The sequence below is a fragment of the Numenius arquata genome, chromosome 7 (genome assembly GCF_964106895.1).
Source record: "Numenius arquata chromosome 7, bNumArq3.hap1.1, whole genome shotgun sequence".
Taxonomy (NCBI): domain Eukaryota; kingdom Metazoa; phylum Chordata; class Aves; order Charadriiformes; family Scolopacidae; genus Numenius; species Numenius arquata.
Window position 1 is genome coordinate 19,118,546 of NC_133582.1, and position 26,063 is coordinate 19,144,608.

Here is a 26,063-nt window from a genome sequence, read left to right on the forward strand (position 1 = left end):
CTGAATGTTTCAAAGGGTTGATATTGAAATGAGAACTTGTATCTCTGTGTTAGAAACTAATCTCCCTCCTATGCATTGCCATCAAAATTACCAGTTAAGACGCATTCACCTATTTACACCTCTGCACGTCGTACTCAGCAGAAAGCTAGGGAGTAAATCCAGTTTACCGTCACCATAAATTGTTCATTTCACGTGCCTTTACCCTCGGCGTTCAGTTTCTATTAAATGCAAAAGCATCGCCATTCCCGGCATTTGTAATTACTCAATATTTCTGGGGATATTCCTCTTCTGGAGGAACTGATTTTTCCTCTTTTGCTTCATCAGTCCTCGCCGTTCCTGTAACTTTGGTGGCGGCATTTTCAGGGGGACGCCGGACCGGCTGTGATTTGAGGGGTTTACCCAGATCCCTGCCTTTCCCGGAACCCCATTTCGCCCGCGTCGGCAGCGTGGGGTGGGGGTGGGGGGGTCCCGACGGGGGGGCGCGGAGGGACCCGATACCGGCAGCGGGGCAGCACCCGGCACAGTGAGCACAGGGAAAAAAATGAAATTAAATGAAACGCAGCGGGAGAAGGGCTGTCCCGCCGGGCAACCCCTTCCCCTCGGCCCCCTCCTCGCCGCCACTGGGCCCCCCCGCACCCCGCAGCCGTCGACGGGTCCCAGCGCTGCCGGGGCAGGCGCCAGTGCCGGAGCTCCCCTCGCGGCTCCCGGACACCCCCGGCTGCAGAAGGGGGCTCTCCCCGGCTCTCCCCACCCCTGCCTCTCGCCGGGCCTGGGGTCGGGGCTGAAACCCACCCCCCGGGAGCCCACGGAGCCCCTCCGGCCCCGGCGCGTTTGCGTGTGGGAGCCGCGCTATAGGGAGGGAGGGAGGCAGGGAAGGAGGGCAGGGAGGGGTGGGGGGGGGGTGTCATCTCAACCCAGCGCGGTCTCATTCCCCCTCACTCCTCCCACCAACGAGTGGTGCCTCTTAACCCCCGGGAACCTCCCTCCCGCGAAGCACTGCTCCGCTTTGCAGAACACCGAGTTGATGAGAAAAAAACCGATTCCCGGCGGCGGCCAGCCATGAGCTGTTTGGATGTTATGTACCAAGTCTACGGTCCTCCCCAGCCCTACTTCGCAGCAGCCTACAGCCCCTACCACCAGGTAGGCGCGGGGGGCAGCGGCGGAGAGGCAGGGGGTGGGAGGGGTGTCGTCTGGAGGATGGCCGTCTGGGGCCTTACCAAAAGGAAAAAGGGAAAAGGAGAAGGGGAGGGGAAAGGGTGGGGGGAGAAGATCTGCGAGCCTGCGATGGTGAGCGGAGCAGAACCGCATCCCACCTTGGCGCGGGGCTCGGCAGGGTACGTACCCCGGCGGCGACCGACGGGCTGCGGGCTGCCTTGGGAGCGAGAGCGCGATTTTAACCGTGCGGTGGCTTTTTAGGGATTTTTTTTTTAAATTTTCTTTTCCTTTGCCGGGACGGGCTCCATCCCAGCGCGACGGGTCGGGGCGGCGATGCCCGCGGTTTGCAGGGGTCCCGCCGGCAGCGGCGAGGCAGGGCTGCCCGGGGCATCGCTCCCCGCTGCGCGTCGGCATCCCGGCTGCCGCTGCGGGACCACTCCGGGCAGATATTTTCCCAGCCGCCTTGAAGGGGTACTCCGGAGTCACCCTCTGGAAGTGGGGAAGGCGAGAGTGCCGGGAGGCTGCGGGGTTTCCCCGCTTTGGCGGTGGGGGAGTAAGCCCCGGCCCCGAGAGGAGCGGCGGAGCTGCGGGGATGCTCCCCGCTCCCGGGGCCCGCTCGGCGGTGGGACCTCGGCCCGTCCCCGGCCCCACCGGGCTGCCGGCGGCGAGACCCGCGGGTGCTCTGTGGCCGGGAGCCCCGTCCCGCCGCCGCCGCGCTGCACGCAGCTCCGCCCGGGCTCTGTCGCGGCTACCGAGTTATCCCCGGATTTCGAGAAAAGGATCCCGCCGGCCTCGGGGATGTTTGGCTGCATGCACGGCCCGTCCTGCGCGGGGAACCGCGGGACGCGCACTGTCCCGCGTGGGTCGGGGCTCGTTTCCCCGGGCTGCACCTGCTGCGCACCGCTTTCTCTTTCGCCCTCCGCGTTTCTCCTTGTTTTTTGGTTTGTTTTCTTTTTTTTTTTTTTTTTCCTCCTCCTTATTCCTTCCAGAAACGAATTCCTTCTTCCCGCGGCAAAACGAAAAAGGGGATGGGCAGAGACGGCAGCACCCCGCGCCCGGGGCGGGAGGCAGCCCCTCGCCGCGCAGGGCCGGTGCCGGGGAGAGCGACCCCGCTCCGCGCAGCCCCCGCGGCTCCACGCAGCCCCCGGCGTGGTGGCCCGTGTGCCACCTCCAGGGCCTGGCAGCGGGGCCAGAATACCTGTTACAAATAGCAAATGATGTCTTCCCCCACCTTGCCTTCCCACCACCCCCAACACCACCCCCAACTCCCCCCGCACACGGCTTCGTGACATTACTTAGGGGGATGATCGTTAGCTCAATGGCCGAGCCGGGAGCCAAGTGGAAAAGCGGTCGTCACGAAAGAGTGACATTATTAAATATCTCGCGTGTCTTGGCCCAAGGCCGTCCCTTCCGTGCTTCCCCCACCGCCCGCCCCACGGCTTTGCCCGCAGCGGCCGAGCCCGGGCTCCGCGTCCCATCGCTTTCTTATTTCTAAGAAACTCCCAGCAGCTGCGGACACGCTAAAGCGGATAAGGAGAAGATGGGAAACATCCAGCGAACTTCTCAACGCTTGCTGTTTTCCCACCCAGCGGAATCCAGTAAAAACAGTATCATCTTGTAGGAAATACCTGGAGCTTCTTGCTGGCCAGGGAAATGTTGGGTTTTTTTTTTTACCGTGAAATGTGTTTGAGGCTGCCAGTCTGTTGATTTTTTTTTTTTCCACTTCCTCCTCCTCGCCGCTGTGGGTTACAGAACAGTTTTGGGGGCAAATTCTGCAAGCCGGGGACCGAGAGACATTTGCCTTCCCCCCCGCTGCAGGCGCTGCGCCGGGGGTGGCCGGCCGCAGACCCCCCCTCGCCCCCCCCGCCTCGTCCCCCCTCAATTTAGCCCCTTGGCGGGCGCCGTCCCTCCGTCCCACCCCCACCCACCCCCCCCAGGAGCCGGCTGCAAAGTGCCTTCTTGTGCGGGACTTCGTGCTGGGGACCCGCGCGTGTCACCCGCCGCCCCCCGCGCCTGCCCCGCACGGAGGCTGTGGCTTCCTCCATCCCGGGGTGCCGGGCCCCCAGCCCTGTTTGCAGCCCCTTCGCTGCCTCCGCGGGGTGGGCAGAGTTGCAGCTAGGGGCTGGGGGGGTGCTGCTGGGGGGACGGCGGGCGGCCGGGGACCAGACTTCTGCATCCTCTCGGAAAGGTGTCGGGAGCGGGCTCGACGCTGCATCCCGGCTGGCACAGGGAGGGCCAGCGCACCTCTCTCCGCTGCGCTGCGGGACCGGCTCTATTTTTTTATTTTTCTTTTTTTTTTTCCTTTTCTCCTTCCCTCCCCTTTCCTCCAGAAACTCGCCTTTTACTCCAAAATGCAAGAAGCCCCGGAGAGCGGCAGCAGCGCCAGCGCCAGCAGCTCCTTCTCCAGCCACCCCGCGGCCAGCATCAAGGAGGAGGACTGCAGCCCTGAGAAGGAGCGACCCCCCGAGGCCGAGTACATCAACTCCCGCTGCGTCCTCTTCACCTATTTCCAGGGGGACATCAGCGCCGTGGTGGACGAGCACTTCAGCCGGGCGCTCAGCCAGCCCAGCAGCTTCTCGCTCGGCAGCGCGAAGGCGCCGCGGAACGCCGGCTCCTGGCGGGGTGAGCGCGGAGTGCGGCGCGGTGGGGCGCGCAGGGCGGCGGGGTTTCCCCTCCTTGGGGCGCCCTTCTCCCCTCCGCCGGACGCAGGTTCCCGGGAGCCGGCTGTTCCGGGCCGGGAGCCGCCGGCGGCTTGACAGTTTTAGGGGCAAAAAAGAACGGAAAAAAACCTCCTTTCAGTTCATGCCGGGCTGCCGCGGCCCGGGGGTAAGCGGCCTGGGAAGTGGCCCAGGGAACTGAATCCCCTTTACAGTGCAGGCAATTCACCTGGCGGGGGCTACAACCAAATAAGCTGGGGAGGGACCCCCTCACTGTGGCTGTGGCAAATATCTCCCCTGCTGACCCAGCCGGGGCAGCTTACAGTTCAGTGCGGTGGTAATTGAAGATGGAAACAAAGCAAAAAGCAAATGTGAGAACCATCTTACCAGCTTCCCGCTGCTCAAAGATACATTGTGTATCCCCCCATATCTCGCCCTACACGTATCACCACCCTGGTTGCTACTGGAACGGAGACAAGGACTCTAAATTTCTGAAAATGAGGGCTTTCAGACCTGCCCATGGCGGTGGCACTGTGCCGGCAAGGCTGAGGCCACGACCGATGTGCAGCTCTCCACAGCCGTGCCAAATTCTCCCTGAACAGGCCTCTGGGGGTACCTGGGGCAGAGGGGAATAACCTTCCTCACCCTTCACCTGCCGAGGAGTTAGGGTAGCTTTTGGGGTAGCTCTTTCAGGGTAGCTTTGGGGACTGTCCCTCATGGGGCCACCCACTCAGCCACGAGCTGATTTCCAAGCCTCTCCGTGAATTGCTATCAGTAGTTTCTAAGAATGAAATAGTAGTTTAGAAATTTCACAGGCAAAAGATATTCAGCGCTGGAATTGATGGCAGGAGAGCTCTTTGCTCATCATGAGCTGCTTCTCCTGAGTAATGCTAGGGCGCAGAGCTGACGTACCTCCCCGGCAAACATATATCAGGATCATGTTTGTATTTGTCTCGGGAACAGGGTGCATTCCCAATTAATAATGCATAACATCTATCTGTGCTATTAATAATCACTAGTCCATCTCGCACGTTACTTACTGGGCTAAAAAATAGTAGAGTCCTTGTCCTTCGCCCTGCCAATCTTCAAAAATCTGCAGTGTGCTTCCCAAATATGTTAACGACATACGCAAGAAACAGGCGTTAAGTCCAGTGTGATAGATGGGGAATCACCTCCAGATATTTAGAAAATTCAAGCTGGCTCTTAGTCGCATCTCACACTGTTCCTGCCTGCTTTGAAACCACACTGAGACAGCAGCCACTTGCCTGGCAGGGTCAGACATCCTCCAAGGTGTTGAGAGTAAATGCTTAGACAGGGAGATTACTACAAAAACAAACAAGAAAAATCCAACCCTGGAAATAGCAGAGGTGCATAATAGCTCTCAATCAGTTTCCACTACTGAGGAAAAGAGACATTTCTCTCACCTTAGATAACTGCCTTTTCCCCAAATACATACTAAGAGAAACTGAGAGCAAATAGTTCCAGTTTCATGGATAAGCCCTGGGCGAGGTGTGTGGGATGCTTAGCTGGGGAGGAATTTGTAGTAGTTGGGAGCAGTTTCTTGTGTTTGGCAGTTTTGAGGGGGATAAAGGGCATGAGAGGGCTGGTTTGGAGGGATCTGGGGAGGGGCAGAGCCCTAGGGAAAGGAGATCAGGGCTCTCCGGGTGTGCTCATTGCTGCCTTTTCCTCCCGCCCCCTTCACCCAGATGGCTCCTTCCCGATGAGCCAGCGCAGCTTCCCGCCGTCCTTCTGGAACAGCACGTACCAGCCCTCCTCGGTCCCAGCCACCCTCAGCAGCCCCCTGGCAGCTGCCGCCCACAGTGAGCTGCCCTTCGCCGCCACCGCCGACCCCTACGCGCCCGCCTCTCTGCACGGCCACCTGCACCAGGGCGGCCCCGAGCCCTGGCACCATGCCCACCACCACCACCACCACCACCACCACCACCCCTACATAGGGACACAGAGCACTGCCTACCCCCGCCCCGCCGCCATGCACGAGGTCTACGGGCCACACTTTGACCCCCGCTACGGCTCGCTCCTAGTGCCCACCGCCTCCGTCCGCCCCCACCGCCTCACCCCCGCCTCCGTGCCCACACCAGTCAGCCCCCCCTGCGAATTGGGCAAGAGCGAGGCAGGCACCGCCGCGGCCTGGACGACGCCAGGACCCTTCCCCAACGCGGCAGGGGACATGGCACAGAGCCTCAGCCTCAATGTGGATGCAGGTAAAGAGCTGCCCTCGTCCCCCAGCTCAGCTGCACCCCTGCCCCCTGCCTCCTTCACACCACCCATAGTAGTAGGGAAGGACGCCCCCCGTGGTTGGGCGGCTGAGGTGCTGCTGTGAGGGAATAAACTGGGGGGTGGATGTCCCATGGGAGACACCCAGGCTCTGCCCTGCGTGCTCTTCTTGGGGGTCTCAGGCCAGGTGAGTGAGGAAGGGGAGAGGGAGGATGGGACAGGGCAACACATCAAACAACATCCCCTGAGTTTCTGGCACCCTGAGGGCACCGGTTGCTGTGAGGTGCTCTTGTCCCGGCCCTGGCCCTGCTCTTGCCGTGAGCAGCGAGAGCTGGGAGCAGGAGGGAGCCACCCCAAAGGTCACCTCCTGGCTCCCTCCATGGGCTGCCCCGAAGGCAGGAGCGTGGGCAGCCACAGCAGAGCAGGTCATTTCTAGACCCCGTGCAGGTTCATTAACTACCTCCTCTCCTTATTTATGTTTTCCTCCCAGTTTTTGAAACGAAAGTGCAAATGCATTTGCTGAGAAAAAAGGGAAATGTTTTTCCCCTGGTAGTGGTGCCCTGTGCCTGGTGGGGTGCCTGGAAGTAAGGCTGTGTGGCCACAGCAGTGACGAAAAGGTGACACAGGCATAGCCAGCAGTGGCAGCTCCCGAGTCAGTGGTTGTGGAGGCAAGGACAGCCCGCTCTGATGGCAGTTCCCCATGCTGAAGTTGGGTTATTGCAGCCACAAATGGCTCCTTACGGTGGCCTCCCTTAGGAGGCACGTGTGCCTGTCTCCAATCTAGCTTGGGCTCTTCTCCTCGCTTCTCGGCCTTTCGCCACCTCTGGGGAGCCCACGCTTTAGACCGATTCTCCGATCTCAGCTGGCAGAAATGCACTTTGTCTTTCTCTGTCCTTAAACGCCTGTACCTATTTTTCTTCTTCCCTTTTTTTTCTTCTCTCCGTTCTCAGGTTTGCAGCCTCAGGATAAAAGCAAGGATCTATACTGGTTTTAGAGCTGTCCTTCACTCTTCTTCCCCTGGCTCTCCCCTGTAGATCTCTGCCCGTTAGACATGGTGGCATTCAGAGCTGAAATCGGGTCGGTTTGTAACAGCTTCTGATCTTGGTTTGCAGCTCGCCGTTACTCCTTCTGTGGCGGATCCCTTCTGAGCTGATGTGCTGACTCAAAGACTCTCAGACCCCCCCTTGCCCTTTTCCAAGCCCACCATGGCCCTGCAGCTCGGGAATGACAACGGGACGTAAGGACCCGGCATTGCAAGGATGGAACTTTAGACTTATTTTGGAGAGGAAAATCCTTCTGTTGCAAGAGGAGAGCCAAAGACGTTGAACTTCTATTTAAGCAGACCCCACACCCAGAACTGCAGTCAGACTACTCCTAAAAGAGTCAAATGATGTCATGGATGGTGACGCAAAACCACTGGCCTTCGTACAGGGGGCAGAGGAAATCATGGAGGTGTTTTTTTTTAACGGTGTGAATATTTTTTTATGGCAGTGAAAATTATTTCTCGAATGCAAACATGGGAAAGCTACTTAGCAGTTTTGAACTGGATTTTTACTTTACATTATAGAAAAGTAAAAGGAGAAGAAACTGGAACTCACAAATATTTTCAGACTCTCAAGGAACTGCTCTGATTTTTCAGCTTTGTGGTCATGAGTGGCAAGTGTCTGGCCAGGGCCACCTGCCCTGGGCTCACAGGGGTTCAGCTGTTCCACGCACAACTGCTCAAGCCCCAGAATGACAAAAACCAAGGTGGCACTTCTCAGAGTCTCGCACAACATTTGCATTGGATATATAACAGTAGTTTGGTTGTGGTTTTTGTGGTGTTGGTTTTTTTTTTACAAAAACATTTTCTGGTGAAAGTAAAACCCTCTTAAACCGGGGGGGGGAAAGGAAACCCGTGAAGAACGGCTCGCCCTCAACCCGACAGACTTTAAGGGGAACACCAGAAGGAAAGGCATGTGGTGGACAATAGGTCTGAGTTGCCTCTAACATTTCTTTTTGTCTACTTGTTGCTGTCATTTTGTCACTTTAATAGTCGTTTTGTTTTGTTTTGTTGTTGTTTTTTTTTTTGAAGGGGGGAATAAGATATCTATTTAACAGTAGGAAAGCTGCATTAAAGGTATCTCCTTCTTTCACCCTGTGTGCTTTTATGAAGAATTAAAGCTAAATAAGAGAAATGAGGCAAACTGGAAATATCAGGATGAAGTAGGAAAAACACCTGTCATGTGGATGAAGTGAGTTATTTTATTACTTTGCATTAAAGAAAATAGAAATTCTAGCAGTTGAAAACATTTTCTTATTCAGTAAAAAATACAGTGATATATACAAAAGATAAGAAAATGCAAGATTGTTGCAGTGCTACATTTTAGTGTACAGGGTCTCTGTAAGATGGGTTAAGGAAAGGGTGCTGCTCCAAAACAACAGATATTCCTTAATAAAGCTGATAGAAGAGGGGTCTGTAGCACTGGGCATTGCCATCGCACTGGTAAATTAAAATGCTGTTAATGGGTGATGAATAAGTAAGGAAACAATGCAGAAATGGCAATTTCACCCTATACTTAAAAGCTGACTTTTTTACAGGCAAAACACTTCATCCCAACATTACTGTGTTTTATGTTGTTCTGTTTTTTGGAGTTTTTTAATGTGATGTCTTTAAAAGGTGAGAGTTCAGTGCATGTAAGAGGAGAGTCCTAACGTTACCCCTCTGACAGAAGGAGAAGCAGCAGAAAATGGACTTTTGTGCTGTGCTGAGAGTTTTTACCTTCCAACACCCTCACATAATCTGGCATAATGTCCATCACGTGTCAGAAATGGAGTTATGAGCAGCCCAAACTGACTTCTCCTAGGTTTCAGCTCGGCAATAACTCCATTTTGGGGAAAGAATAGGAGTCCTGATAGCAAGAGCAAGATGAAGCAGTGTGAGTAAATGCTGTGAGAAGTTGGCAAGGAGCAATGCGTGCAGAGCATCGCCAGCCAGAGCTCAGCAAACGGCTGGAGATGACTCGCCATGATCCCTTCAGCCAGACATACCCCTGAGCATTTCGCCCTCGGACTCCATTCAGCCAGAGCCCAGACAAGCTGTAAAGGGCAAGGGAAGGACTCCAGAATTTATATTACTGGTTAAACCAAAAATGTTCTGAGGCATCTATCAAGAAAGAAGGTAGCAGCACTTTGCAGGAGAAAAGTAACTAAAAATAGCATTTAACTTTATTACTGCAGAGGTTTGGAGATAACAGGATCATTCTGTGAGCATTTGCCTGTGAGTTTTTTAAAGCTGTTTTTAAAGTGTGTTTTTTTAAAAAAAGATTAATCTGGCCCTAGCATTGTTTGCGTTTCACCACAATTGATTTTCTTTCTTTGTTCCCTCCTCTCCTCTGCAATTCCTAATTATGAGGGCTCTGCAATACAACCAAATATGTTTGGAAATATTCATGTAAGCAAAAACCAGTCATTTACTTCACTGGCATTTACAATTCGTTTTGACTGTGAATATTTTCAAGCGTGAGAATTTATGCAGTGAGTATATGAATATTGGTATCAATATTTGTTCTCCAGGTACTCTTTTTTACTGTTGTATTTTGAAAGCATCCAAACACCAAAGTCAAGATTGTGGCTCAAGGTGTTAGACGTTGTGTGAACAACTTTTTTGAAATAATCCTACTACAGATGGATTGCAATCTGAAAGAGCACGTGCCCTGTTTTGGCTAACCCTTGCAGAGTTTTTCTCACCCTGTGTTACTCCGACCGCAGGGGGACAGCTTGCAGCACCTGCCCTACAGCTCGGGGGGTGACTCTTTGCGGGATGGGAGCCACGGCTCCCAGGCAGTAACAGTGCAAATAACCTCGGTGCCATTTCGCGAGTCTGTTTTATTCCTCTTTGCATCATAGTTTATTACTTGCTTAATCATGAACGCTTGTAGGGAACCTGGAAACACAAAAGAAACCCTTCTTCTATGTTACGTATGTCTTTTCTGTCACGTTTGTCACACACCGAAAGAGCAGGGCTGTGAGTCCCCACTCCCGCAGCCTGAGGAGCTGATCCTGCCGGTGTCCCTTTCCGAGCGCTGCACAGAGGTCAACACCGGCTTGGGCTCTCTCACTGCCCACCTGACAAACAGACTCCCCTGGCTGGGACAGACAAACAGACGCAGCTCCCGACCCGCTCAGGCAGACCCCAGGGAAGGAGGCAGAGGGACAGGATCTGCTGCAAAGCAGGGCAGCACTGGGCATGGTGAGAGTATCGGCTGCCGCCGAGTGAGAGCAGTTTGTACGAGTTTGCAGACAGAGTTCTGGGCATATTCACTACAGACATTTATTTCCAGTTCTGAAAATAACTGAAACCTAGCAAAACGCTAAGGAATACCATTTTAATGAACTCCAAGGTCAACAGTGATCTGTCAAAGACAGAATGGAAGTGGGGAAGGTACATCATATTTGTTGTCGCAGTTTGCACTTTATTTTAATGAGTGTTTTGCTTCAGTACAGCTGCAGTTGCAAGAATGCCGCGCAGACCTCTTTAGACACATATACATGTGCCCCTGCAACCTACAGCCTAATGTTGGTGAGCTTTGGGGTGATGTTCCTTACTTCCCACGTCCTTTTCCAGTGGGATTTCCATAGGAGCCCCCAGCGAAGAAGGAGGAGGAGGAGAAGAAGGAGGGGAGGAGAGAGAGGGTGAAAGAGCCTGAGTAATCCCCTGTGCCTCCCCTGAACCTTGTGCTGCCTGACGCTGGGGAAATGTATCTGCTCTGTCTCCTCCTTGGGTCAGGAGGACTGCAGTCCTTCTCGCCTTCCCTTTGAAGTCCTATTTAGGTTCATGACAAGCTCTAGTGAGGGCTTAAAGGTTGGTCCCTTCCTAGAAGGGAGGAAAATGCTGTTGGTGGCTTTGGATGCACTAGGGTTCTCTGACTGGCAGTTCTCGTACATCTTTTTCTGGGCAAGAGCTGTAATTAACATGCCCTTTACAGAAGGGCGAGCCAGCTCCTCTGGGGGATTGTGGTGTCCTGGCTGGCTTTCCTGGCCTGCCACCCAGAGGAGCGGTTGCAGCAGGGGAAGGAGAGGGACTTGTGGTGTGATTACTTGGAAGAGTGAGGTATTGATTTTGTAAGCTAGGCAATTTTGCGTAGGGAATAGGGGATAGTTAAAAGAAAAAGAAAAGAAGAAAGAAGAAAAAAGGAAAATAAAAAGGAAAATGAAAAGAAAAAAGGGGAAAAGGAAAAGAAAAAGAAAAAGAGGAAAAGAAAAAGAAAAAGAGAAAAAGAAAAAGAAAAAGAAAAAGAAAAAGAAAAAGAAAAAGAAAAAGAAAAAGAAAAAGAAAAAGAAAAAGAAAAAGAAAAAGAAAAAGAAAAAAAGAAAAAGAGATAAATTAAAAAAGAAAGAAAAAGCTTTCCTTCAGTCAACCCTCAAGCTTTGGGGCTACAGCCTTGGGAACTGAATTACTAATTTAGTTCCCAGCATGGTTAGACTCTTCTCTAAACTGACTGTACTGACCAGCAGCTCAGGCTAGCAGAGTCCCCCTGCACATGTCCCTCTCCAGTCACACCGAAGGAGTTAGCTACTTTTGCAGTGCCCCTTCTACGGGTTGCGTGGCCAGGCATAATCTGTGAATCATGTGCACCACACAAATTGTAACGGAGAGGCACCGAGGTGCTGTGTCCCCCTTCTCCTGTCCCTGCCCTCTCTGTGGGAGACGGGGAAGGCACTGGAGGAGCCCATGCAGGGTGCTGGGGTGTGGGGGTACAGGGGTGGATGCCCCTGGCTCCCACTCTCATGCACGGGCACCTCCCTTTGCCTTACAAACAGGAGAGCTGTCCCATTAGGAGGTGTAAGACCATGCTGGATGTTACTGAGGGTGCCCTGTCTCCTCCGCTGCATACCTCATTCCCTCCCACACCTGGCTCGGGCACCACTGCAAAGAGCCCTCCTCGTTCAGGCACACCCCTTCAACTTCTTCACTTCTTCTCGACTTCTGGCCCCAGCCCTGACTCTGTATCTCATTCCCTCTCTGTTCTCCTGCCTCACCCAGACTCTTCCTTCCTGCACTCGTCAGCCTGCCCCCACGGTGCAGCAATGAGGAGCAAAGGAACACCATTAGGAGGGACACAGACCTCCCCATCAATGCTGTTTGCCCGTAGCTGAAGCATCAGTATTTGTATGATAAACAGAATTGGGCAAACATACACCCTCTCTGGAAGAGCCAGCACATTGTCCTCAATCCTGCATCATATCCCTGTGGTAGAAACCGAGCCCTAATCCCTGATCCAGTGGAACATTTCATATTTTTCCACAAGTGGAGTCCTACAGAGCTGCGACAGCCCCGGTTGCACACAGTCACAAATGATTATTCTCTCTTGACAGACCTGCACAGCTCCCTCCTTGTATTTAACTGCAGGCCCAGTGAGCTGGATCAGGAGAGAGACACTTGATAGCTGCTGTTTCCGTGGTTGAAATATTTGTGAAGTTAGCGCATAATCTGAAAGCAGAAGCTAATAAATTATAGGGTGCTAATTGGGGCCGGAGTGGAGCCGTCAATCATATTATCCTAAACACACAGAGACCCTCATAACCTAAAAAGGCAAGAGAGCCTCCAGGAACAGCTCCCAGTTGTCACTAGCCATGACCTCCGCTTCAGTGAGAGCAGAGAGAGTCAAGGCAGAGGGTTTATTCTGCTAAGAAAATGCAAATCCTGTGTTTAAGAGGGCACTTGTATTCGGTTTTGTTTGCCCTCTTTGGGAGTGTATTTCCCAGAGAACTTTATTGTTTTGCTTTGCCACCTAACTTGCCAGTCCTGCAAGCTTTTTTAAAAAAAGTGTAAATCAGATAAGAATTCACAATTCTTATGTTTGCATAGCCCCTAGAGTAACAGTCATAATTTTTTAGTCACTGTCCAACCCCTGTGCATATAGGCCTGTCTTCTAAAAGCCATTTGATTGCTCACTTTTTTTTTTGCTTCTCGTGCCCCAGAAACATACGTACTTCTTTGAGGCTGCAGGAGTCTATGATGCGAGCCAAACCACAACTGTGCAAACACAGTAGCAATAGGGCACTTGCAGCTCTAGTCACTTTGTCTTCATCTTTTCTTATATCATTTCCACCTATAGGTAGGCACTTCAGAAAATATTCCCTGGAGAAAAGACCTGAAAAAAAATTAGGAGCAACCCAGAAGTGAGGAGTGGGAAAGCTTGTTTTTGGTGGCACTATGACTACTGCGTGCGGGCCTGACAACTGAGCGAGAGTAAGGCCAAACCCTTTTCCTGGTGACACCTCATCCAGCCATTAGTGACCGCCTAAACCTACTGCTGCAAGACCATATGATTAAGTGTACAAAGACTTTTAAAGATATTTCTAAATGTGTCATTTTTCCCTCATTTTTGATGCCTATATTAATTACTTAATGCCAACCTTGAATGATGGGAAGAAGTAGACCAATAGGCCCTTCTTAGCTTGCTGCTGTGAAGAGAAATAACAGCGTCTAACCTGGTGATGCTGTCACTAAAGCCAAGAGCCATCTCTGAGTGGGGTAGGCAAAACAATGTGTTTGACAACTGACTGGGGTTTATCCTCGTCACTAATTTTGTTTTAGTAGATTCAGGTAGAGGATAATTCTTTGTGCCTTAAGCAACGGACTCAAAAATTATGGAGTGATACCTCTGTTAAGATAACAAAGACTATGTCAGCAGACAAACTGAGGAAAGCACAAAGCCAGCAAGGTTCTACTTGAACAACACAAGGCTGCACTGTGTGAGTAGGTTTCCATCCGTGAGGATGTGGTGATGTCAAACTGAAGAAATATGAAGATGTGAGAGAAGATATTCTCAGAAAAGGTTAATTCTGTGACTCCCAGACTACTGCTTGTCCTGTTTCTCTGTAAGAGAAATCTAAATATATTTGTGACTGGAAGTTACTGAGAACTTACACATGGTCAGCCCTCATGGAAAGGTGTGAAAATTGGATACATGAAGAGAAATACACCAGGAGGTTAATCAGAGTCATGAGATCTTGGTGACACATAATGATGTTGAAACTCCACTGAGTTTCTTATAAAACAGATGAAGAGGTAACTAGTTGCTTACTGTACTGCATAGGACAACAAAGGCATTTTAGTGGCCTCATCTCCAACGAGCACTAAGTGACTTGTACTGTTAGGGAAGATAGAAGAGGGAAAAAATAGCAGGAAAAAAAAGATCCAACTATGTCAGCATCATTGCAAAAGGAATTGGTATCCAAACAGAGAGTTGTTATTCTACAGCTCCATTCTTACCGTAAAAGATAGAAGGAGGTGAGGAACGTCCTCCAAAGGGAAGACGTCATCTGAAGAAGAAGTTAACACATTATAAAAAAGGTTATTTTATACGGCAGTATCAGTCATGTCACTGGCAATAATGACAATATTTTGGCATCATCACTTGGCTTTGATGCACTGGGTTTCTGGTTATTTATTAGAGGTAAAACATAATGTCAGTTAGAGGTGCCAAGTGTCATTATAAATAGAGCCATGATCGTTTGAAAAATCCACCTGGTATGCAAGCTCCTGCAACTTACTCCAGTGTGTATATAAGAAAAACTTTCAAGAATCAATTATAAGAAATGAAGGTGAACTAGAACTTTTTAACCACCAACAGACATATCAGGACTATTTTACTGACATTCTTTTCTATAATAACTATTTTCAGATCTGTTATAGCTGAATTAGAATTGGCTTTGTGTAGAAAGAGGTAAATTTGGATCAAGAAGAAAGCTTGTCTTTACAGTAATTATTAAAATGCACAGTCCTCAATCACAGAGAATTACCAGTTGTGTGCAGTAGAGCCACACCTGAGGACTCAAACCATCATGGACAGCGTGTCACAGATGTCAAAGAAAAATGGAAAAAAAAAAAAAGAGAAAAAAAATGGAGACATTAGTCAATTCAAATTGATGGCAAAACTTTCTCTGCTGAAAATGGCTGTGGAAATCAAGGGTGCAGAGGTCTTTGTGCCCTTCCATACAAGTACCAAGGGAACTAAATTTTGAGCGACCTTGTGATCTGAAGAATGTTACTAGTCTCTGTTATCTAGGATACCAGGAGAGCTGAGGAACAGCAACTTTAGTTTGAGCCCTGAGCCCTGGGTCGAGTTTCCCGCATAACTAAGGCTGTGGTGAACTCAGCTTTTGCCTTTCTTGTCCCTGCCACTTATTAGTTTTTGCAGGTAACAAAGACTAACAGAAAGCACTCATGTTAGCAATGTAGCTGCACAACCTTTTGCCTTTATGGTGGCCATTTTTAAGTTCCCCAAATCTTGGGATGATGCCGTTGAATGACTTAACAATAAAGTCTTCCAGTGAAGATGAGACCTGAATGTTAAATACAAAAAAGGCAAAGAAATCATCTTAAACCCCCACGTTTCTCAGTCCCATGTGATACAAGCAAACACGTCTTTTGCCTTTCGTATCTCAAAAAATCCTCTTTTCAAGCTGTCTAAGTTTTCTTTTCAGAGATCTTGACAGCCACGTTCCCATAGCTCAAGTCAAACTGCCGAGCACTCCCTCTCTGGTGCATGGGGATAAGCGAGTGATCCCGCTGAAGCCTGGCATATCTCTCAGCAGCAGCTACAAGCAAACTTTCCATAATTTTATCTTTCACCCGGTAAGAACTCAACTTTTTTGTCATAAAACTTTGTTCTTTTTTCCTTTGTAGGATCTTGATTGTGATCCTAAATGGAAAGCGTGAGGTACACAGGTTTTGGATAAATCTGGTCATCAGTATGTGCCAGCTCAAAAGCCCTTGCAAGCAATCCTCAAAACCAGAAACGCACTGATGGTGGGGTGTTACTCCCTGCTGTGGACCAAGGGGACTGAAGACAGCAGACCTAGAATTGATGCCACTGAAAATGTTGCCTTAGTAAATAAGTAACATCTGCCCTGGCCCTTCACATTTCCAAAATAATTTACAAACTTTAATTAATCACTACAGCATTTGTGTTATGTTGTAGTAAATACTATTCATAGGTAGCAGTAAATATTTTTCATCCATTCATATGGATGTCAAGTCTGCAGCTGAGAGATTAAATAAGCCAGCTAAAGCCATATAGTATGTCCATGTCTGTCCAAGCACGGCTCAGAGTTCAGTCATTGCCATTTGAGAGCCCGGCACTAGTGGGTTGCCTGTGGTATCACATCCTGAAGCATGCTCACCATCGTTGCTCAGTGATCTCACCAAGTATTTGTGTTGGCATCAAGGAACAAGGAAGAGCCTGAGATAGTAACTGGCTGCATCTCAGAGACTCACCTAGGGCATCCCCTGGTCAGCACCTGGGGGCACACGTCTCCTCTTCCCTGGACAGGTTAGAGACTGTATGGGGTTGGAGTCTATTTTCTTCATAGAAGCTCATCTTGTGCTATGTTTCAGATTTGTCACCAAAACAATACTGATAACACATTAATGCTTTAGTTATTGCTGAAAAGTGTTTGTACAGCATCAAAGTCATCTCTACTTCTCACTCTGCCCCACCAGTGAATAGATCAGGGGTGCACAAGAGGTTGGGAGTGCACACAAGCAGGCAGATGACTCGAACTAACCAAAGAGATATTCCACACCATATAATGTCATGCTCAGCAACAAAATAGAGAGGAGGGGACTTAGGAAGATTAGCTATCTTTTGCTCAGTAACTGGCTGGGCATAGGTCTACTTATCTCAGGACAAATCTTGAGAAGATAAAGACTTGGAGGCAGTTTTCCACTGCTGTACATAACCATAGCTTAACATATTTAACCTGATTTACAGCAGGTGAAGACTGGGTCTGTCTGCTTTATACTAGCCTGAGAACGATTTGCTAAGAAGCTTTTGGAATTGCTGGTAGGAATGCCTGTGATTCAGACTTCAGACATCACTTTCTGGTTCCTCCAGCTCTTGCAGATGGAATCTTCCCAGGACATGGTTCTTCTCTTATTTAGGCGGCTTCCTCTGGCTTACAAGGGAATCCAGAAATAATTCCCATTACTACCTAGATATCACACCATAGACTCAGTCTCACTGTACACCTTAAATGAAGAAGGTAAAAAGGCTTGATATTGCCTCTACGCTTGAGGATGAGTCTCTCAGCAGTACATCACACAAGTGTGGTCACAACAACTGCTTCACTTTTACCCTTATCTCACTTTTAACCTTTCTGATATGCCAGGGTTCTTTTCTTCGCTAAAGACATATTTCCTTTAAATTACATTATGATCTTTAAATACATTTACATTTATTTAAAAACCTATAGTCTTGAAAGTCAAGACATTTAGACTCAAGGCTTTCTTGAGTCTTTCCCTTGATCTGCCACAGGAGAAGGTGCCAACTGTCAGAGACAAACACAGGCCATTCCCAATACCTCTTATATGTGTGTCTGCCCTGCTGTAGTTATGAAAACTGTGATCAGGGCCTGGTTGCTTGAAGACAAGAAGTGTCCTCCTGAGAGTGAATAAGAGTTGATGAGCAAAACATGCATCATCATAAAGAGCTTGAATGAAGAGAGGAAGCATCACTTCAATGAGAAGTCAAATGCTGAAGATGTGTAAAGAGAAGGGTGATACAGAAACATGAGGGATTAAGAAACTTTGCAAGTAGTATCATGGGTGGATGCAGGTGAGGTTAAGTTTGCGCACATCAAATTCCACTTTGCCATAACTCAGTGGAATAGTTGCATCTGCATACTTACTCCTCGAAGGCAAGGAAACGAGGGAGGGAGAATGGAGTGATGGGTAGGGCCATGCTCAGAGCTGACGAATTGTATCACTGAGCTTGCATGGATCACTGCATGGTGAAGGTTAGGTATTGTGTCTTCCACTGAATTCAGCAAGTTATAGATCAGGATCCTTAGTTTTGGATTGAGAGATTTGTGTTTGACCCAGTCCAATCCAAAGCAACCTTCCCCCCTGTTCTTTCTATGTTGCTTTGGGTATTTGTGACTACTTCAAGACCTCAAGGGCATTACTTCTGAATGCTGTCACTGACACACCTCACACACTAACCCATTTTACCTATGTTGGATAGGCTCTTGCATTATCCTTTTTCAAGCCTGACCTACACGAAACCAAATCGATTTGGGTTATCACATCACGAGGTCACAAGGCCTGTGAAAGGCGTTGCCTAGACAAAATTTTGGAGGGATTGAAGGCGTCTCCTGCTAAAGAAAAAATATATCATATGAAGTTTTGTTGGTTTTCAAAGCCTTTGTTTGTGGCTTGCTGACTGAGCAGTCCTCTTGAGTTAAGTGGAATTACACATACACATGAAGTCATCCAGGTGTGGTGACTACAGAACTGGAACCTTCCTGGATTCTGGCACATGCTACTGGTTAGTAAATATTTCTGATGTTTAAGTCACTGAAATGGAAGGAATGGCTGTACAATCAGTCAAGCAGCACTTGAAGAGGGACAAAATGTTATACAGTATTTATTTATCCATCACTCATGATCTGGTAAGCATATCTTGGAAGAAAAAAAAAGAAGTGCTCCAATTGTTGTAATAAGCAAATCTGGCTTGTACACTAGTTTGTAGATGAAGAAAATAATACTTATATAATTATAGGCTTGAATTGGCTTTGTCAGGGACTTCAAAGAATCCTAATTCAAAATCTCTCAATTTCTATTTCATTTGAGTAAAACAGTCAAAACCCAAATTTCTTGTTCATCTGTGTTGGATCTCGATATAAGAAACTTCTGAAGTTTTATTTCAGTGGAGTTGCATCTTCAAAGTGTATGCATTCTGGCATCAGATAGTGCCTTTACTACTCTTCAGTGTCCCCCATTATCAAATATTTGCATAAAATCAGAGCATGTTTCTCTCTTCCTGACGGATGTCAATGAATAGCTCTGCATAATTTGCAAACTACTTTTCATGATGAAATGTTCCAAAAAGCGTATTGCTGTCTTTTATTCAGTAATGATTTATATATTGTTTTATTATATACTTTGACTTGATCTCCAAAAACATCAGGAAAAATTTTCCTTCACCCGGTCTGATAAGAAATAAGTGAGGATGATCAACATTAAAAAGGGAAAGGAAAAGAAATATAAGAAAACAAGCTCTTCTAGATTCACAGATCGATCGCTGTGCAACTTAACATTCAAGATGATTGCACACATTTGTTTAAATTAAACAGTAAAATAGACTGTCCTCAGCAGTGGACAATCCAGTCACCCTTCTTCAATTGCTTTCTGATTTTGAGTTCATAAAAATACAACAAGAATTTATGTCAGTTTTTCAATTTGTAAAATCTTATTTGTGCACAATGAAGCTACATTTAAAATGCTTTTTCTTTTCATGAATGAGCTTGTCTATTCTTTAAGACAGCATACCAGCACTCCCTTTTTGAAAGGACTGTCTGAGGCATGTGTGATTGTGTGAAGTTAACAACACCATAAAATCACTTGCTGTCTGATTGTTTTATTCCCTTAAACTATCTCTTGTGAAACACCCAAAGCATAACATGTAGAAAATGAAAAGATATGTAATTTTTGTCTTATTCTGCTACATATCATTCAGTACCTTATGGTATTCTGTGGTAGTTTTAGTGTTTTAAAGTGTTGCTGGTTTTTTCAAGACATCTCTGTAAATATGACGAAATGCAGAATATTTTCCTTGGCTTATGTCTTCTTTGGTAGAGCTTTTTCTCTTCTTTCACACAGAGGGAATCAGACTTAACTAAGTTCAGCAGAATTGATGCTTCCTTGATCTTGGTTGCCTTCTTTGACTAATACCAAATAATTTAAGCCCTCTGGATTCCTTGTTTCCATTAGCGTGCTTGAAAGAATACTGTCTGAATCTGCACATGGAACATCACTATCTGCATTTAAAAAAAAAAAAAAAAAAGAAAGAAAAGAAAAGACGACTGTTGGAGAGCTGTTGGAGAGAGTCAGTCTAGTAACCGCATAAAGAGGGACTGATGATTCAAATTTATTTTCTGCTACTGCCTGTGGATTATAGCTTTAAGCAAATCAGTTGGGGAAGGTTGGTAATCACCATTCATACTTCTACAGGCAACAATAGAGTTATGAATACATCACTTGCTTCTTTTCGTAGTAAATGCAGCCTGAACAAAGCCAAAGTGATTTTAGTCTATACCTTCGTGTAACCCTGCTAATAACACTGCTAAAGAGTCCTCTAATATAGGCAGTTTTCTGCCTACTAAATCATTATAGACTGTCTCTCTATTCTGTCTTTCTAGAACCTTGACCTTGACAATCCAGTGTGGTTTTCCCATTTCTAAAAACTTTCTATTTTTTCCCTAATTTGATGCTGTTCATATATACAGAGTTGCCTGAAATCTATTGGAGGGGGTATATCTTTTAAAAAATGTAAAAATTATTAACTAAGGGCTCAAGCTATAATTGTTGCTATATTTTGCATTTATTTTTGTAACATAACACCTTCTTTTATTACACTCCCTCCTTATTTTACTTCACAACTGGAAAATTAAACACGTGACATTTGGGGTTATCTGTTCAAAAGAATCGCAAGCATTGAGCTGTTGCACCAGGCAAGATACAGTTTATTATGTCACTATAATCACACATAGCCCCAAACTATAAAGGCAAAAGTCTGTTCCACGTGCTAAAGTCCATTAGGAAAGATTACCAGGAAAAGTCTGGAGGAGAATTTTGATTTTAGAAACCTGTTAGCAAGATGGGGATTGGTACATAGAGCAAAGTGTGGTCACATACCACAGTGACTGACAGCTACGAAAAATCATTTGATACTCACTTTGTCAGTTCAGGTCTATTGTGGCAATATTTAATAATTCAATCCCAACTAAGTCTTTACCAACCAGTACAGCTCTTCTTTGTATTTGTTTTTTGTTTAATAAAGCTTTTAACAGGAACCCTCAGGGGCAAGTTGCTTTGGAAAAGGCGGAGTGGTAAATGCTGAGCGCATGTTTGCAGCAAACTCTTAAGAGAGAAACCTTAAAATAAGGACCCAAGTAAAACTGGGTATTTACAGACCAGACATATGCCGGCTGACCTGCCTAAGTATAGAACACTAGAGGAGCATTCAGATTTGTTTCCTGTATAAGTATCTGGAACTGATGAGGTGATGTTTACACAAATGTGAGTATGAGGTCACTGAGATATTTTTACCAGATATATAGATACATTACTAATTCTTTCCCCAACAGGTCTGGAGAACTACAGAATATATAAAATATTATAATCTTTTTTCAGCCTATGCACCACTGCGTTTCTCATTATAGAGAAAGAGCTAAAAAAAAAAAAAAATCAAGCACCTTGCCTTGGTTTTACTTTTTGAGCTTTGGGCACAAAATAAGCAAGACAGACTATTTTTGCAGAATATTCTTATTCTATCCAAAGATGGAGGAAGAATATAATGTTGATGTCCTTTCTGCAATGACATGATGTGTATAAGCTACATCATTGCCACTTTCACAATGAGATTTTTGACTACAAGTGCCCTTTCCTTCACTGTTGTGCCATCTCCTCTTAGCGCAGTGCTTGGCCCCCATGAAAGCTTAGCACAAGCCAAGATGTCGTGATGTCAAGTTATATACTATGTTTGCCTCTCATGTAAGTCAGCAAAGTAAGCAAATACTTTTTGCTCACTTAGTTATTTGATGGATGGAGACAGAAGATACTGAAAATGAGGAATTGAGGAAAAAAATTATTGTATGTTGTGAAATTCACCCATAAACGTGAGGGCTAACAGCACCACCAACACCCTGGGAAACCATAAGCCAATGCAGAGAATTCTGAATAATCTTTGGAAGCCCCTTCCCAAAAATGTTAAGAATTTGAAGGAAGAGAGAGAGAAGCTGGAGTGGGGAGGCAGGTCAGCATATTTATGAGATATCATTATTTTCTTTTCAGTTTTAACATTGCTAAAATTAGTTGATTGATGTATAGTCATGCTGGGTTATACGTGAGTAAATGCAGGATAAACCATGTGATGTGATCCCCTCAGATTTCACAAGCAAAGCCTGTCTGAGCCAACAAAACGTCCTGAGAGGAGGCGTCCAAGGAACACCTTCATGGAATCTGAAGTCGTGCTGGGGAGTCAACTCCAAACGCTTAAATCCTGAGGGGTTGTCTACACTGCAGACTGCTGCATAGGGTAGAGTTACCCACGTTCACTTTAAACAACCTACCTCAGGGCATGAGGCAGGCTAGCTCTGGCAGTCCAGAGCTTTGTGCAGGCTGAGAAATATTCTGCTGAGAAGCAGGTTCCTGCTGAGCTCTGTGCTCTCTCAGGTAGACTGTTTCCAATAACTAAAATGGCATGTTCAAAGCTCAGCCCTGTACTTGCACAGATACCTGTCTCAGATCCTAAATGCAAGGACCTTGCTGATCACTTTTCCTAGTAGTGGTGTGCTTCAAGCACAACATCTGAGCCAAACTGCAGGTAAATTAATTACAATGCATCTCTCCAGGGGTAGGCAGACGCTTACTCTAGAGAGCCCTGCATTAATTGACACAAGAAACCATGATCGTCTGACTCATACTAATGCGGGATGGAGTTTGCTTGCTTAGCCTCCTCTGAGGAGACTGGTCCTAACCTGATAAAATCCGTGCTTCCCCCTTCCCAATCTCAGCCTCTCAGTTGGCTGCTTCCTGCCGCCGGGCAGCTGTGGTGCCGAGCTGGGTCACGCATCCTGCCTTGCAATTGCAGACTGTCTCTCCTTGCTTGCTCAGTAGGGCTGTGTGGGCTCACAACATGTTTTGAAGTCCTGCCTGGAAGGGTGCAAATTTTTGTCATGTCTTGATAAGCAGATGGGTTTTTTGGTGTTTAAGTTCAGAAGGTGACAACATATAAGAAAAAAAAAAATGTCAGTAGAAAAGCTGATTGGTAGACACTGAACAAACTGACCTAGAGATGTTGATCTTCTATTACAGCTATTTCAGGGCCGGATCCTCAGCTCGTGCAAATTAACAAAGCTCCATAGAAACCAGTGGGGTGCCGCTGATTTACACCAGCTAAGTAGCCAGCCTGAGATGTTACTAATTCTGGATAACATAATCCTATTCAATGCTTAGCACCTTCAGTATAGTAAGGTATTTAGAAGTGCAGCCACGTTTACTTTTTCCCACTAATATCTTCTTGCTTTTCTCGTACATACTCTGCCAGGCAATGTACATGGTAGTAAATGAGAGGCTGGCTGACTTACTGGCATGGCTGGAAGGTGTACCCCACAGTGAACACATTCAAAAGAAGTGCTTGATAACATCTTTTTTCAGGGTGAAAAAGGTGGCTATTGAACCCTGCCTTCAGCTATGGCGGTTAGCTCAGGGAGATAGTTTCTGTGTAGGGAATATTTTTTTGATACCTGCTGGCCACCTGGAGCTGGAGGTGCTGTGTTTCAGTTTCTCCACATTGCCAGTAAGAATATAAATAGAACAAATATATATCCGATTTAATACTCCACTCTGTATTATATATCAGTTGAGATATATCTGTGTTTCCTGTCTAATGAAGCATATGATCTTGCATGGTTTGAGGGTGACTCACCAAGCTTTGCTATTCTGTCAAACACTAAAGGTGCTAAAAGTGAGAATTTTGCTTATCCTGCATTTCCACTGGACTAAACTGCTTGAAGCATTGACTGCTTGTCTTTCTTTTTATTTTAATAGATTTTTCAAAGATCTGTGGGCTGAAACCTCTGTATGCAAGAAGTTGTCTTGGGAAACACAGATATAAACCTGTTTATTATCTTGTTCATTATCATTTATAATATAGGAAAACCAAAAAGGGCAGTTCCGCATTTGCTGCAATATAATAAGGCTTTATAAATAGGAAAGCACCCCCCATCTCCAGGTCACATTTTACCAACTTTTAATGACCCAGATCTGACACGTCTGGTTTAAGCTCCTTGCCTAGGCTGCCTTTAAAGTCAATGGAGAGAGAGAAAAGAGGAATGAGTCACTTTGTGGAGATGTTTATTTCACATCCTTACCTGTACACAGTAACATCTCCTGAACGTGTCTACAGCTCTCTGGTGACTGTCAAACAGCTTAGACAGCCAGCGTAAAGGCAGTGCCTAAGTTTTAGTTGCTTATATCTATACAACCATACTACACAAATGTCAGCTCTTATAACATCATATCATCTGACTTTTTTTTCCCCAGTCCAAGGCAAAGTATTAGCATGACTTGCCTTGCAGTATCATATGGCTCATGTGTGCTCAAACAGCATTTGTCTAGGGGACAGGTAAGAAATGATGACACAACCAAGTCCCCCTTCTCCTGCAGTGCTGTAACCACTCACGGTTTTGGTCAGAGAAGCCTTTTCTCTGACCTCTGTTGGCTTTAGGGCAGCCACTCACTAAGCTAAGTGGGGAAAAGGATTACTGAATTTCAGAAAAATACAAAGGAGACTAGATACAAGGTTTTAAAAATGTCTCTTATCAACACATCTGCTTTAGAGAAGCTTCCGTTTGTCCAAGTGATTACTTTAAGTTCAGAGAGGTGTGCAGAATAGTGTTTTAAAATGCAGCTTGTTTTAGGAAAATTAACTGATGACTCTTAGACAGGCAACGGCAAACCAGTACTACTGAGCCAGCAGAGAGGGCAGATATATAATTAATGGTGAAACTGCTGATTCCAGATTTTAATATCAAATCTCCTCAATGAAAAATTTTGCAGCGAGATTTAAAAAAAAAGTTACATTTTTAGGAAGTACCTTAATTGCCAAAAAAAGTAAATACACTGGGTGACTGGCTTTGGAAAGAAAAGTGAAAAAAAGGAAACATTACAAAATTCAAACTGTTTTATCTTCCCACATTTTTCAAGCAACATCTCCAGCTTAGAGATTTAAAAATTATGATTTTGAGGCTAAATGTGTTTCCTTTTAGTCTTTAGCCTTTTGCTTTACATTTGCTCGGTCTCCTTCCAACTGCCCGGCATCTCCTCTCACCTGAGGAGCCCCTTCTAGCAGTAAGAGTGTAATGCTGGGACACAGCTTCTGAGTAATTTGGCCATTTTTTCCTTATAGGTCCAAAAGGGATTGTGGGGAGCAGCACTGATAAGCATAGTTCTCCTGGGTCATAAAGGCAAGGAGCTGCTCCAGCTGCTTAATACCCAGTTGTCTGATGTCGGCAAAGACGTTTGCCAAAACAAACAGGTGTTTCCATGCGTAAAGGGGCACACTTGGGATCTGAAAAAATATAGTGCTGTCTTGTATGTGCAAATGTAAAAAGTTATGTCTGAAAATAGACGGACTGGTTATTTATACAGCAATGCAGGGTCGTCCTGTTAGCACACTGATTCATGACATTTCATTTGAACTTCTTGAAACTAGGGGAAGAGTGGCCTATCTTTCAGCAATGAATGGGGACTTCCGTGATGGGGCCTCAGCTCAATCAATTCCCGTTGGATTCAAAGACCACTGATGTTTCAGTCCTCCAGCTGGATAGTGCTTCCTCACTCAAAAAAATGTTGTCAATGCTACTTAATGCCCACGGGCAATGTCCTGGGAAAGCCTATAAGAGCAAGTAGGAAGAACTCTAAACTGGTAGACCTGCTCCTGGTCCTGAGATTGCTTCCCTCCTTCTGAAGCAGCAGTGTCAGGAGCTGCTGGTACTGCTCAGGCATATTTATTGCCACTTGATGCCTCCTTTAGAGGGGCAACTGTTGCAATAACAAAGCCGGTTGTCTCTTTTGCCATCCTCACACTATCCTGTTAGCGTGCTGTCCAGACCACTAACATAGTATCTGTATCAGTTCACCTGCACTTGCAATCTGCATGTCATATGGCACCAGCATTAATGATGAGGAGAAAAGTCTAACGTTTTCCAGCTTTCCCACCTATGAAATAGCACCGACAGCACATACGGACCTAAGGTGTGGCTACCTACAATTAGGTAAGTCTCAGCAGAAATTGGAAGATGTATGACTCCATGTAAGGCTAAGTATCATAGTTATTTTGAGGCCTGTCATTTCACTTTGCTTGACATTTAGCCCTTTCTTTTGGAACCAAGTCTCTGGGTGAGAGCAAGCATTTCTTGGCGGGAGGCTCATGACAGGAGTTTCATTACACACAAAGGCCA

The 26,063-nt window shown here is 46.8% G+C and overlaps 2 protein-coding genes across 3 annotated transcripts in view; one reads left to right on the top strand and one right to left on the bottom strand.

Moving 5' to 3' along the window:
* The first annotated feature begins 1,059 nt into the window (after positions 1 to 1,059).
* Positions 1,060 to 7,200, top strand: VGLL2 (vestigial like family member 2). 2 transcript variants are annotated; one of them, XM_074150927.1, is made up of 4 exons: positions 1,060 to 1,140; positions 3,486 to 3,777; positions 5,519 to 6,034; positions 7,160 to 7,200. In XM_074150927.1, the coding sequence occupies exons 1-4, from the start codon at positions 1,060 to 1,062 to the stop codon at positions 7,198 to 7,200; spliced, it is 930 nt and encodes a 309-aa protein (XP_074007028.1). The 2 variants fall into 2 exon arrangements, with proteins under 2 accessions (XP_074007028.1, XP_074007030.1); XM_074150929.1 differs by lacking the exon at positions 5,519 to 6,034.
* Positions 7,201 to 19,710: 12,510 nt separating this feature from the next.
* The window catches only part of ROS1 (ROS proto-oncogene 1, receptor tyrosine kinase), a 71,889-nt gene continuing 65,536 nt past the window's right edge, over positions 19,711 to 26,063 (bottom strand). Inside the window, exon 44 of the mRNA XM_074150395.1 lies at positions 19,711 to 19,856. Within this exon, the coding sequence (XP_074006496.1) occupies positions 19,711 to 19,856 (146 nt within the window). The remainder of the gene's footprint in view (positions 19,857 to 26,063) is intronic.